General features: G+C 47.8%; 1 protein-coding gene across 2 annotated transcripts; it reads left to right on the forward strand.

Annotated features, from left to right (window-relative positions):
- Positions 1-12012, forward strand: RENBP (renin binding protein). Of its 2 annotated transcripts, none has more exons than XM_084836001.1 (10): positions 1-131; positions 1633-1708; positions 2758-2833; positions 3399-3568; positions 4404-4628; positions 4721-4802; positions 6212-6387; positions 6518-6649; positions 9583-9670; positions 11488-12012. In XM_084836001.1, exons 1-10 carry the CDS (start codon positions 31-33, stop codon positions 11574-11576), a joined length of 1215 nt encoding a protein of 404 aa, XP_084692127.1. In that variant the 5' UTR covers positions 1-30; the 3' UTR covers positions 11577-12012. The 2 variants fall into 2 exon arrangements, with proteins under 2 accessions (XP_084692127.1, XP_084692128.1); XM_084836002.1 differs by lacking the exon at positions 1-131 and adding an exon at positions 1078-1250.
- The last annotated feature ends 1093 nt before the right edge of the window (positions 12013-13105 follow it).

A 13105-nucleotide genomic window follows, 5' to 3' on the forward strand; every position in this document is an offset into this window, starting at 1 on the left:
GTATTCGTCTGTGCCGAAGCAGCAGCAAGAATGGAGTTGCAGACGCTACGGAGCTGGCATGAACGGATCTCTCAAGAGCTGGACACAGTGATGGATTTCTGGCTGCATCATTCACATGATGAAGAATATGGGTTATCTATCTATCTATCCATCTATCCTCTCTCTCTCTCTCTCTCTTTGCCCCAGGGTCATCCAGTGAGTGTTGTGGCTGAATGAGGTTTTGAGCACAGGTTTACCCTATTCGAGTCTTGTACTCTACCCATTACACCACACTGTCACTCTGACATTTCGGCGTGTGCGTGTGTTGAAGCTTTGAATTTTCAGTGTTATGTGGGTGTCATTAAGCAAAGCTGACCAAACTGAGACGGGAAAGGGGGAATCTGTGAAATGGAGACTGGCTTTCCTGAGGAGAGGCAAAATGTTCCACTGTGATATGGGGAGACATTTTTCCCCTGCTCCAAAAAATAAGGCCACGTTTGCTGGATCTTTCCTGAGGCAGAGGAATCCAAGGCGCAATCCTAAGCATGTTTAGACAGGAGAAATCCCTACAACTCCCAGCGGTGCTCTTACTAATTAGCATGAAGGGGTAGGATGTGCTACGGGGAGGCTGTTCTGCAGAAGCCTAAAGGAAATGAAGAGGAGCTGTGCCCGGATGCTTCTCTTTCATTTTAGCAGGGCTTGCGTAGAAGAGCTTCCTAGGGGAAGAGTGAGCAAGCTGCAGCCCTCCAGATGATGTTGGACTACAACTCCCATAAGCCTCAGCTGGCATGGCTGAGGGTCAGGGATGATAGGTGTGGTAGTTCAACAAACATCTGGAAGGCTGCAGGTTGCCCCACCCTATCCCAGTGGATTGTGCTGCATGGCTCAGATTTGTCTGCCTGTCCTCCTTAATGGCACTCACAATTTGCCACCTGAGGCGCTGCTTGCGTAATTAATTAATTAATTAATCAATGCGCTTTTAAACCACCCAGTAACCCAGATTCTCTGGGCAGTGTACAATACATGCAAACAAGGAATAAAAACAGCTTGTCTCATGACAGGAAGCCATCTCCTGCTGCCTCTATTCAATTCAACTTCCTCTAAGACAGGGGTACGGAATCTCAGGCCCCCAGGCCAAATCCAGCCCTCTGTGGTTCTCTAGATGGCCACACCCCCTTTCCCCTAAATTTGGTGATTTCCCGGCTTTTGTGCAGGTTTTTTCCCCCATTCTGAAAGATTGAAAGGCCTCTCCTAAGGCTTAGTTACAGGCAGTAAGAACTTTAAACTACAATATTCTGGCTGGGTTTTTTGGGGGGTATTTTGAACCTCACCTTTTTTGCCTTTGGCCACGCCCACCACTGGAATGTGGCCCCTGAGAGCTTCTTTGAAACTGAATTTGGCCCTCAGGCTGAAAGAGGTTCTCCTCCCCTGCTGTAAGAGCTGGAAGTGGGTGCCAACTACTACTAGCTCCCATGTTGGTTCCTCTTAGTAGTTCTTCTCCCCTTTCTCTCCCATACCTTCTCCTAAAGCAGGAGTGGGCTACTTGTGGCCCTCCAGATGTTTTGGCCTACAACACCCATCAGGCCTGGCCAGCATTAAAGAAATCTCAGCCCATAGGCCTTCTGGTTCTAACTGCTGTCTCTTTCTCTTCAGGGGTTTCCTTACATGTCTGGGCCAGGATGGGAAAGTTTACGATGACTTGAAATACATCTGGTTGCAAGGAAGGCAGGTAAGGGCGCTCAGGAGCAATGGATTTTTTAATGCTTTCATGTTTTCTGTCATCCCCATTGCATAGTTGGGGGAGAAACTGAGGCAGATGAAGGCCAGTTGCTCAGTTAGATAAGCTCCTCCAGGGCCAGTCAAGCCTGGGTTTTCCAGGTAGTAGCCTCCAAACCTGGTTTCAGTGCTGGGACTTCAACCTTGCAATGAGTGAAATAAATGACATAAGTCTCTCTGAGCACGTTCAGAATGCCTTTCCCTCAACATCCCAGCCCCACCATGGCTGGGATTAAGGGAAAGGGTTTGGCATGGCTCAAGTTTGAGCTCCACCACCCATTTCTTTAGAAATTAAACACAGGGCAGCCCAATGGATAGGTATGAAGAGACACCCCCGTGCCCGGCTACCCCAGGGATGGGCAGAAGGTAGATCTACTGGTTGATCTCTCTGTGGGATTTGCAGTAGATCAGCAAGGATTTCTGACTCCCAATTGTTTCACAATAGCAGCAAGAAAATGACTCAACCCCATTCCACTCTAAACAAAACTGCTGAAATGGAGAAAGCTTCAGGTTAGCAGGGAAGTATTGTTGTGTGGAAGGACTCTGAACCCTGTTTGGTTCTGGTACTCAAAACAGTTCAGAATTCTTTAATTCCAAGTGTATGTCTTTTGCACCAGGCTCTGCTTGGTAGATCTCAGGATTTTAGTAAAAAAACAATGTAGATCCTGCAAGCCTGAAGCCTGCCCTCTACTGCCCTACACACATCCTCAATGCCAGGCATAGGCTAGGGTTAAGCCTGGGTGGGGAACCTGCAGCCCTGGGTGACAGAGAGTGTGCGTGGGGGGAATGGGATGGCCCAGAGAGAACTATACAATCCTGCAAACTCCACCCACTTTTGGCTCTGGCGCCACCCACCATTGGCTACGGGGACCTCAATTGACTCTTCACATTGGTCAACAGCCTTTCATAGGAAAAGGTTCTCCACACCTGGTTTAAGCATGGAAGATGCCCTGGATGAGTTTAGAGAGCCTGGTTTCACCCCTCCAATCCCTTCCTTACCAGGTGTGGATGTACAGTCGGTTGTATCGAAAAGTACCAAGATTCCGGCGCCCTGAACTCCTGCAGGCAGCCCGAGCCGGTAATTTTCTCTGCCATATGCATGTAAGGGGGGAGGTTTGGGGACGCAGGCAAGGGGAAAGTAATGGTGAGTGGGTGGAAACTTTTGAGGTGTAGATTGGGAGAGGGAGAGGGGATGGAGAAAATCTAGAAAGCTCTGATGCTATGGAATGGCAGTGGAGCTGAACCCCCGAAATGAATGAATAATAGCTATTCTTATTAATAAAAGGTGCATGTTTTTAGCATTCACATCTATTATATTATTACCTTTAACTTATATTATTAATATTAACTGAGTAACTGTTAAAACAACCCTGTAAAGTAGGCCAGTGTTCTTGCAGAGAGCGAGGCTGAGACAGACATATTTTGCCTAAGGCTGCCTCCTGTGTTCACAGCAGAGGTGAGAGGATTTCCTCATGCGCAGCTAAGTCTCCTGGCCGCTGTGTCATGGTGGCTGTCAGTGAAGCAGCCCATAAAAAAAGATGAGGAGGGGTGGTCTGAGCCCAAGCACTGTGAGCGCAAGCTGCCAGTAGTAGAGAGAAACCCAGGCGGAGATCCCCCTCCCCAAATCCACGTCTTTCCCCCAGGTGGGGAGTTCCTGCTACAGCACGCGCGCATGGCACCTTCCCAGAAGTGTGCCTTTGTTCTGACCCGTGACGGGCACCCTGTGAAAATCCAGCGCACCATTTTCAGCGAGTGCTTCTACGTCCTTGGGCTGGATGAGCTTGGACGAGCAACGGGGGAACCCCATTACCAGGTGAGGCCAGAAGAGCTGAATGTAGATGGTGCTATACATCTAGATGTCCCCCTAGGCCAAGCTTCCTCAATCTGGTATCTTCTAGATGTTTTGGACTACAACTCCCAGAATGCCTGACCATTGACCATGCTGGCTGGGGCTGATGGGAACTGAAGTCCAAAAAATCTGGAGGGTACCAGGTTGGGGAAGGCTGCCTTAGGGGGACACTGTCTTTCTAGGCCTGTCCTCCCTCCCTCCCTCCCTCCCTCTCCCCAATCAGCCTGTCAAAAACACCCTTCCCCAAAGCCTTGGTATAGCATTAGTGGGTTTGGCCTAGAGCGGAGAGACTTGTTCATTACCTCATGGTGCTGCAGTTGGGGCTGGCCTTCCTATCTCTATGGTTACTGGGGTTCTGTTGATAGAACTAGGCCAGCCTTCGCCAACCTGGTGCTCTTCGGAAGTTTTGGACTACAACTCCCAGCATTCCTGACCATTAGCCAAGCTGGATGGGGCTGATGAGAGTTGACGTCCAATACATCAGGAGGGCACCAGGTTGGCGAAGGCTGAACTAGATGCGGGATAAGCACGCTCTATATGGGAAGAGGCCTGTCAGTAGGCTGAGCCTGCCCTTGGGCACCGTTGACACTGGTCCAGATAGTGAACTGCAGGGGTTGCCATGGGGCCTGCTGCTCATGTTCCCTATAGGCAAGTAGCTGGGCAGGTGCAGGTGCGTCCGCGCACGTGCGCACACACACACACACACACACACACAGAGGAGTGGGCACCCTGGTACCTGGTCTCTCTGTAGGTTAGAAGCAATGGGCCTCCTGGGTTGTAATGGTCTTCCTGTTGGCAGAGGGAAGCCCTGACGATGATGGAAGCCATTGTGCGCTGGGTGAGGGAGGATCCCTCTGAGCTGGGGCGGCCGCAGCTGACGGGAGCTACCCCCCATGACTCAATGGCTGTTCCCATGATGCTCCTCAATCTGGTGGACCAACTCTCGGAAGGAGATGCAGAGGCTGCAAGTCGCTTCAGCGAGCTGGGGAGCTGGTCTGCTCAGCGAATACTCATGCATGTGCAGGTACAGGGGCGGGAACAGCCACCCCCCTCCTTTGTTTGGTTTGCCCTACATGTGGCTGGTATTATAACTGAATCCGCCTTATTTCCTTGCAGAGGAATGGCACTGCTGTGTTGGAGAACATTTCTGAAGATGGCAAGGAACTGCCAGGGTGTCTGGGAAGACAACAGAACCCTGGTAAGAAGGGACTCGGGAGCCAGGATGCTTTTGGATTCTCCAAGGTGAAACAAATTCAGAACTGAATGTGCCTTGTGTGCATCCACAAGCTTGTGGCGCAAGTGCTGAATCTTGTGTCTTGCTGAGGAATTTAGCATTAGGAAAATTCCTTGAATTTTTTATTCTGTTAATAGAATTTGGGTTGCCCTAGGATAGAACCTGGATCCCAGCCCCTGCAGAGTGTGAGGAGCGCTGAGGAAGATTTACTGCAGGGGTGGGCAACTGGTGGCTTCCAGGTGTCTTGCCTGCACCTCCCATGAGCCCTAGCCAGCAGAGCCAATGGTGAGGGGCCATGGGAGTAATTTATTTCGTCATTTTCCGTATTTACTAGCAAACAGACCTGGCTTCACACAGGTTGGAATTGCTAAAATTTGCTGTATTTACTAGCAAACAGACCTGGCTTCACACAGGTTGATACAGAGAAGCCTTCAAGCTGTCACAGGTGGACACATTGTGCCTACGCCACCTGAGTGAAGAGTGGAGCATGGCCTCCACCATGGCCCACCCCTATAGCCCCCTGAGGTGGGGGGTCTGTCCACTCCATCCCCCTTAGATGGAGCTGCCCCACAGCAGAAGGAAGGGGCCAGGCTACCACTCGGCCTACTAATCTTCCCTGGCTTCAAACTCCGCTTGTTCTGTTTTTCATACTTTGACATGTTTTTTCCCCCAAATTCAGGGTTTGTTTTTTTATGACTAAAAAAACATGAAAAACATAAATGTTGTATGATTAAAATCTGCTCACTGTAGTGCTGAATCATGATGGGAAGTTTGGTTGAAATCAATCAAATGGTATTGAAGCAGTATATTTTTTAAAAATATTGATTTGCCATCTTTTTGGTTCAAGTCGGCAGTTGAAATTTTCACCATGCCTAAAACCATTCCAGATAGAGGTAGAACAAATCCTGAAAGTTTTATAACAATTGGAAAACAATATATGGGTTTTGAGTCCAGTGAGGACATACAAACAAACACTTCCTTTCACACACACACACACACACACACACACACACACACAGAAGAGGATTACATTTATCTCCCGTCTTTTTTCCTCTTGGGACCCAAGGCGACTTACATGGCCCTCCTCCTCTCCATCTTATCCTCACAACAACCCTGTGAGGCAGGTCAAGCTGAGAGTCAGTGGCTGGTCCAAAGTCAGTGAGTTTCAAAGCTGACTGGGGGCTAGTACTCAGATCTCCCAAGTCCCTGTCCAGAACTCTAACCACTACACTGCACTGGCTTTTGTAAGCCAAAACTTCTAGAAGCCTGCAACCTGCGCACCCCTGCTTCTCCTGAGTTCGGAGCTGGGTGCAGCTAGCAGCCTGAACCGCTAGGTGATCCGGGATGTTCCTTCCCCTCTGTTTCATTCCAAGGCCATGCACTTGAAGCAGGCTGGTTCCTGCTCCGTTATGCCCAGCGCGAGCACGACTCAGCCCTCCTGTCCCAGGCTGTGCAGAAATTCGTTAAGCAGCCATTCCATTCAGGCTGGGACCCTGAACACGAGGGACTCTTCGCCTTCCAGGATGTCGATGGGCTCTGCCCCACACAGGTATGGGCCTTGGCCTGCTTTCACCATGTATTTCTCTCTCCCTCTCTCTTAGTTTTACACACACACACACACACACACACACACACACACGGATGTCCTATTTTTCAAAATTTCCCACCCTCTTCTTCAGCTAGAGTGGAAAATGAAGCTTTGGTGGCCACACACAGAGGCCATGATTGCATTCCTGATGGGCTTTGCTGAGACTCGAGACCAAGAGCTGCTGAAGCTGTTCGACCAGGTGGCTAAATACACCTTTGCCAAGGTACATTTGAATGCTGGGCATTGAGAATCATGGGGTCTGTCTGAGCTTGGGGAAGAGCTGGATTCCAGTGGGATAGAATAGAGGTGGGGAGATGACATTTAGGGAGGGTACATACCTCAGCAGCAGACTGTATGTTATTTTTCAGGCAGAAGGTCCCAGGTTCGATCCCTGGCATTTCCTGTTAAAAGGCCTTCAGGGCTGGGGAAGACCCTCAGATGAGGCCTTGCATTGCTGCTGCTGCCAGTCAGAATAGAGGGTTAAATGGACCAAGTATCTGATTTGGTATAAGAAAACTACCAATGTCCGTATGCGTGTTAAGTGATCTTTCCAGCCTGTGAGAGTAACTTTCGGAATCTAAAACCCACATAGCTAAAAACGTGCAGTGCAGAACTTGATAGCAAAAGCTGAAGCTGAAACCCTCAGCTTCCCTTGAAGTATCGCCAGGTTTCTTTGTGGTTTTGGGGACAGGCACACTCCAAAAATGTGCCTGCTAAAGGCTCAGAAGTTCTTAGCAGCCTTCCCCAACCTAATGCCCTCTAGATGTGTGGCAATACACCTCCCACCACCTCCAGTCAGCATGGCCAGTTGCCATGCTGGCTGGAGAATGGTGGGGGGACGGTTGTTACCCAACATGTCTGGGATCATAGAATCATAGAGGATTTGGAGCCAGAGTTCCTAATGGTTAGAAGACAAGATGCTGAGATCCAAAATGCAGCTCTATCCCCCCTACCGCTCCCTTCCCAGCCTCTAAGTGTGTTCATGCACAAACGTCGTCCCCTATTACTTTCCCACAATCCTTTTGCTAATAGCACAAAGCACTAAAAGGGATAATTCACAAGTTTGTGGGTGGTCTCCTAAATGGGTGCTGGAAAAATGGCATTCTGATGATGGATCCACTTTTGGATTCAGTTTGGTATAACTACTGACCTAAATTGCTCTGGTATCATGTGGTTAGTTATCCTTTGGAAGTAACAGAATAACATACCTGTCTGCAACACAGGAATAATGTTATTGATTAACCACAGCTATCTGCTGCTACCTCCCCGTTTTCGCATGCCTGGTTTATCAGACTCCTGTTAGCTGAGTCACACTTCACTCAAACTCCTGAAAAGGTTTACTTTTAGTGTGTGTAAGAGCAAAAATTGTGATGTAGACAGCAGGGATTGAGAATGCCGAGAGGAATGTGACTCTGGTCCGTTGGACCCTTTGAAGTAGTCTGAGCTCAGGACAGCTTACATGGAGTTTTTGCATTTTGTCTTCACAACGCTCATGGGTGGTAAAAGTAAAGGTAAAGGTGTCCCCAACCAGTCATGTCCGACTCTAGGGTGTGGTGCTTATCCCCATTTCTAAGCCGAAGAGCCAGCGCTGTCCGAAGACGCTTCCGTGGTCATGTGGCCAGCATGACTGAACACCGAGGTGCACGGAACGCTGTTACCTTTCCCGCCGAGGCGGTACCTATTTATCTACTTGCAATTTCTTGCTTTCGAACTGCTAGGTTGGCAGAAGCTGGGACTGAAGACGGGAGCTCACTCCGTCACGCAGCACTCGGGTCTCAAACTGCTGTCCTGCTGACCTTCCAGTCTGCAGTTCAGCGTCTTAACCACTAAGCCACCGCGGCCCCTCATGGGTGGTAGTTTATGCTAAAACAGCCTTCCCCAACCTGGGGCCCTCCAAATGTGTTGGACTGCAACTCCCAGGGAATGCTGGGAGTTGCAGTCCAATGTATGTATGTATGTATTTATTTATTTATCAATCACATTTTTATACTGCCCAATAGCTGAAGCTTTCTGCATGGTTCACAACCATAAAATACCAGACAATAAAATATAGATGATAAAATACAATATAAAAGTTTAAAAGTTCAAACCTACAATATAAAGACAAAAATAACCAACAGAAGCTAGTAGCAGTGCAAAAATTTAAAATACAATACCAGATAAAAGCAAACTGAAAAATTAAAAAAAAGATATTGTAGAGCTGGAAAAAGTGTGGGAAAGGGCAACTAAAATGATCAAGGAGCTGGAGCAACTCCCCTATGAGAGAAGGTTACAACAGCTGGGATTGTTTAGCTTGGGGGGAAAAGGGAAGGTAAGGGGAGACATGACAGAGGTCTACAAAATTATGCGTGGTGTGGAGAATGTGGATAGGGAGACATTTTTCTCCCTCTCTCAAAATACTAGAACCCGGGGTCATCCCATGAAGCTGATTGGTGGGAGATTCAGGACAGATAAAAGGAAGGACTTCTTCACACAGCGCATAAGTTAAACTATGGAATTTGTTACCACAGGGTGTAGTAATTTGTACCAATTTGTATGGCTTCAAAAGGGGGTTGGACAAATACCTGAAGGAAAAGGTTATCAATGGCTACTAGTCTTGATGGCTATGTGCTACTTCCAATAACAGAGGCAGGGAGCCTATGTACACCAGTTGCTGGGGAACATGGGTGGGAGGGTGCTGTTGCATTCATGCCCTGCTTGTGGGTTCCTGGTTGACAGCTGGTTGACCACTGTGTGAACAGAATGCTGGACTAGATGGACCCTTGGCCTGATCCAGCATGGCCCTTCTTATGTTCTTAAAATGCCTGGGAGAATAAAAAGGTCTTTACCTGATGCCGAAAAGGGCATAATGTAGGCACCAGGGGAGCCTCTCTGGGAAGTTCATTCCACAATTGTGGTGCCACAGCAGAAAAGGCCTTCTTCCTAGTAGCCACCCACCTCACTTCCTTTGGCAGGGGCTCCCAGTTGGAGGGCACTAGGTTGGGGAAGGCTGGGCTAAGGCATGCTGACTTGCACAAGTTCTCCTGGCCCAAATCCAGCATCCCGTCATCTATATCATACTGATGCTCTGGTTCCTCCATGTCACCAGCTTCTGGATCAGCTTATATTCTAATGCTCACTCTGTTTCACCATTGTGCTTGTTTTTCCCCCCCTTAGTTCCGTGATCCAGAGACAGGCGAGTGGTTTGGCTACCTGACCCAGGAAGGCAAGGTGGCTCTCACAATCAAAGGAGGGCCATTTAAAGGTAACAGGCCTATGAAGGGTGGCTAGATACTGATGGTGGGGGGGATACATCAGGAATAGGATTCAATCTGAGCAAGAGCCTGTTTCCAGTGCCAGGGCTCAACTGTTGAACTCAGAAAGTAATACAAGAGTGCCTCTGAGCAATATGCAGAATGTGTATTCCACAGCCCACTCACAGATATCTAGAATCAGAAGTGTAGGCTTTTAGGACACAGAGATAGAGAGAGAGATCCATCTCGAGTAACACTGCCTCTGCTTCTGGTATTGAGGTTCCCTGCTTTGGAGCAAATTGCAGGCTCTTACTACTAGGCTTGCAGCCTGTCCTTGTAAATCAGGTGGGCTTGGGAAGAAAATTGCTCCTGCCCTTTAAAACAGAAGTGAGGAACCTCTGGCCCTTTTGGGATTCCAGTCTGTCCCTCTGTGGTTCCCCAGATGGCCCCACCCTCTTTCCTCAACCACCTAGCATATGGTGGTTTCCCAGCTTTTCTACAGTTTCGCTGCCATTTGAAATGGTTGAAATGCCTCCCCTAAGGCTTAGTTACAGGCAGTAAGAGCTTTAAAATGGAATATGCTGGTATTTTGGGCTCACTCATTTTGCCTATGGCTCCACCCCCTCTGCCTTTGGCCCCACCCACCACTGGCAGGCAGCTCCTGAGAGCTTCTCCCAAATGAAATCTGGCCCTCAGGCTGAAAGAGATTTCCCACCTCTGCTTTAAAATGCGGTCACTGCGATAGCAATCTTAATATGCAAAGCCTGTTGACAAATGTTGAGGGAGAGTTTTAATAATCCTGTTAGGGCTAAAACTTTTGGTTGGTTGGTTGATCAGATAAATTGATCTAAACCCTTTTCATAGACAAAGTGCCCCTGATTTCATTGGCAACCCATTTTTTAAAAGGTTAATTATTTGTATTGTAGTTGTTTAGAAAAGGTGAAGCTGGCAGGCAGTATCTCCTAAGACACCAGGACTTGATCCCTCACGCAGGAAGGGATGCCTCTTCTCTAACGGGATGCCTATCTTCATCCTCCTTAAACTGAATAAAGCATGCCTTTTCTTCCAAACTGTTTTATTTATATGCAAATTATTTGTATTAGCTTTAATTAAGGTTGCCTAATCATCTAAGTTTTCTTAACTGGATTACAACCTTAAGTATAATGCCTGATTGCTATATTGCAATAAAACTGAATGGGCATTTTACAGATGAGAATGAGTTCCTTCTCAAGGGATTGAATGCCTCTCAGTCAATAAACTTGGTTTAGCCAAATTCAATTCAGAGTGAGAACTACAGTCCAGTACTGGTCCCAAGACATTTTAGGACCTGAGCAGAACATCCAAATTGTGTGTTGTCTCTGCCCCCGCCCCGCCCTCGGTGCATGAAAAGTTCTTCTGTGCAAGCCTCCCTGAAATGAACAATGGCTGCTACCTTTGATGGTGTCTCAAATCTGCTGTCCAAAATGGCTGCCTCATTTTGCCTCATGGTAGGCCTGTGTAGTATATGTTACCATTGCTTTATGAGCAACTCCCAGAGGGAGGTTTGAGCCTGTCAGAGTCCTCTTATTGGTACGCGTTGATATCCCAGTTAATAGTTATATTTCAACCATCTTGCCTCAACTGTGGTGTCCTGATCGCAAGAGAATACTACAGCCTGCTTCTGCCACTGAACCCTTGCTAGCTCACTATTTTCAGATACATACCCTTCAATACTCTTAATGCCACAGAGTGAGTTACTGTGCTGGGGTTAGGAAATGAGGTAAAGAAAGCTATTTGGGAGCCAGGATCCCTGTGCCCTACGCATTTTCACCCTCCTGTTTCTCTGCAGGCTGTTTCCATGTCCCCCGTACACTGTATATGTGTGAAGAAATTCTGGAATCGCTCATAAAGGAGACTGAATCCACCATCTGCGAATGAAATGCTCCCCTGGCTCTTGTACTAAGTCAAGGGCAGGGTCTTCTCTATATTCTGTCTCTGATGGACTTTAATTCCAGCCATACTACTCTCCAATCATGGTAGAAAACTAAAGAACTCCCTTCCATCCACTTCTCATTCCAGTTCTAACAGTCATCTTTCTACTCCCGACCAGACTTGATTTGGCAGCACCATTTTGAAGAAGGTTGCTATATGGCTTGGGTCAGCCTTACAGGAGAAGAGTGGTAGTTAATCGTTTCTTGTTTTCTGTCAGTTTCTGTGGTGGTGAGTGGGTGGATTTTTTTAATGCCCTCCTTCTCACCCTAGTTATGGAGCTTTTGCTGGTTGCCTGACAACTGGTCGCTGTCCAACACCTGCCCCTTCTGGATCTATGCAACAGAGAATCAATATAAAAATAATTAAAATACATTCTCAATGGAAAACAATTGTGTTGTATCTACTCTTTCCATTTTTCTTCCTTTTTAGGTATGGGGGGGACGCTACTAGGAAAGACGGAGGTACTGTGGGTTGGGAAACCAACTACTTCGGATGGAGGTTTACAACTGGTCTTAGATGGGGTGGCACTCCCCCTGAAAGAACAAGTGCGCAGCTTAGGAGCCCTCCTGGACTCTGAGCTAAGTGGGGAAGCCCAGGTGGCTGCGGTGTCCAGGAGTGCTTTTTACCAGCTTAGGCCGGTACGCCAACTGCGGCCCTATCTGGAGAGGACGGACCGTGCCTCAGTTATCCATGCACTAGTCACGTCCAGGCTGGACTACTGTAATGAACTATACGTGGGGCTGCCTTTGAAGACGGTTCAGAAACTTCAGCTTGTGCAAAATGCGGCTGCCCGAGTATTGCTGGGGACAAGGCGATTCAATCACATAACTCCTATACTGCGCCAGCTGCACTGAGCCCAATTCAAAGTGCTGGTATTGACCTTCGAAGCCTTAAACGGTTTGGGGCCAAGTGATTTGAAGGACCGCCTTCACACATAACAGTTTGCCCGCACCTTAAGATCAGAAAGAGAGGCCCTTCTCATTTGCCCACCCATGAGAGCAGTCAGGTGAGTGATCACACGTAAGAGGGCCTTCTCTGCAGTGGCCCCACACCTTTGGAATAAGCTGCCATCGGAGGTCTGCCATGCTCCATCGTTGCAGGCTTTTAAGAAGGCCTTGAAAACATTATTTTATCTTGGCCTTCTCCTGATATGACTTCTATTGTTGCTGTTAACATTGCTGCTGGTTTTATTGTTGGCTTTTATTATTTTTATGTTTTTATCACTTAATATTTTAATTGTTTTTATGTATTTTATTTTAAAGCTTCCTTGGGAGGGCTTCTGCCCTGAAAGGCAGCCAAGCAATACTTTAAATAAAGAAATAGGGAAGAGTTTCTGAGGTTCTAACAGAGGCCAAGTTTTACTGAAGAGACAACTTGTCTGGGTTATACAGCTTCAGACTGGAGATCTTTGTCTTCACTATAGCTGAGAAAGAAACGTGTGTTCACATGGTGTGAAACTGAGAGGAACTTGTTAA

Source organism: Heloderma suspectum, chromosome 2, assembly GCF_057233095.1.
Source record: "Heloderma suspectum isolate Gila_16-S chromosome 2, 16-S_ref, whole genome shotgun sequence".
NCBI classification, from domain to species: Eukaryota; Metazoa; Chordata; class Lepidosauria; order Squamata; family Helodermatidae; genus Heloderma; species Heloderma suspectum.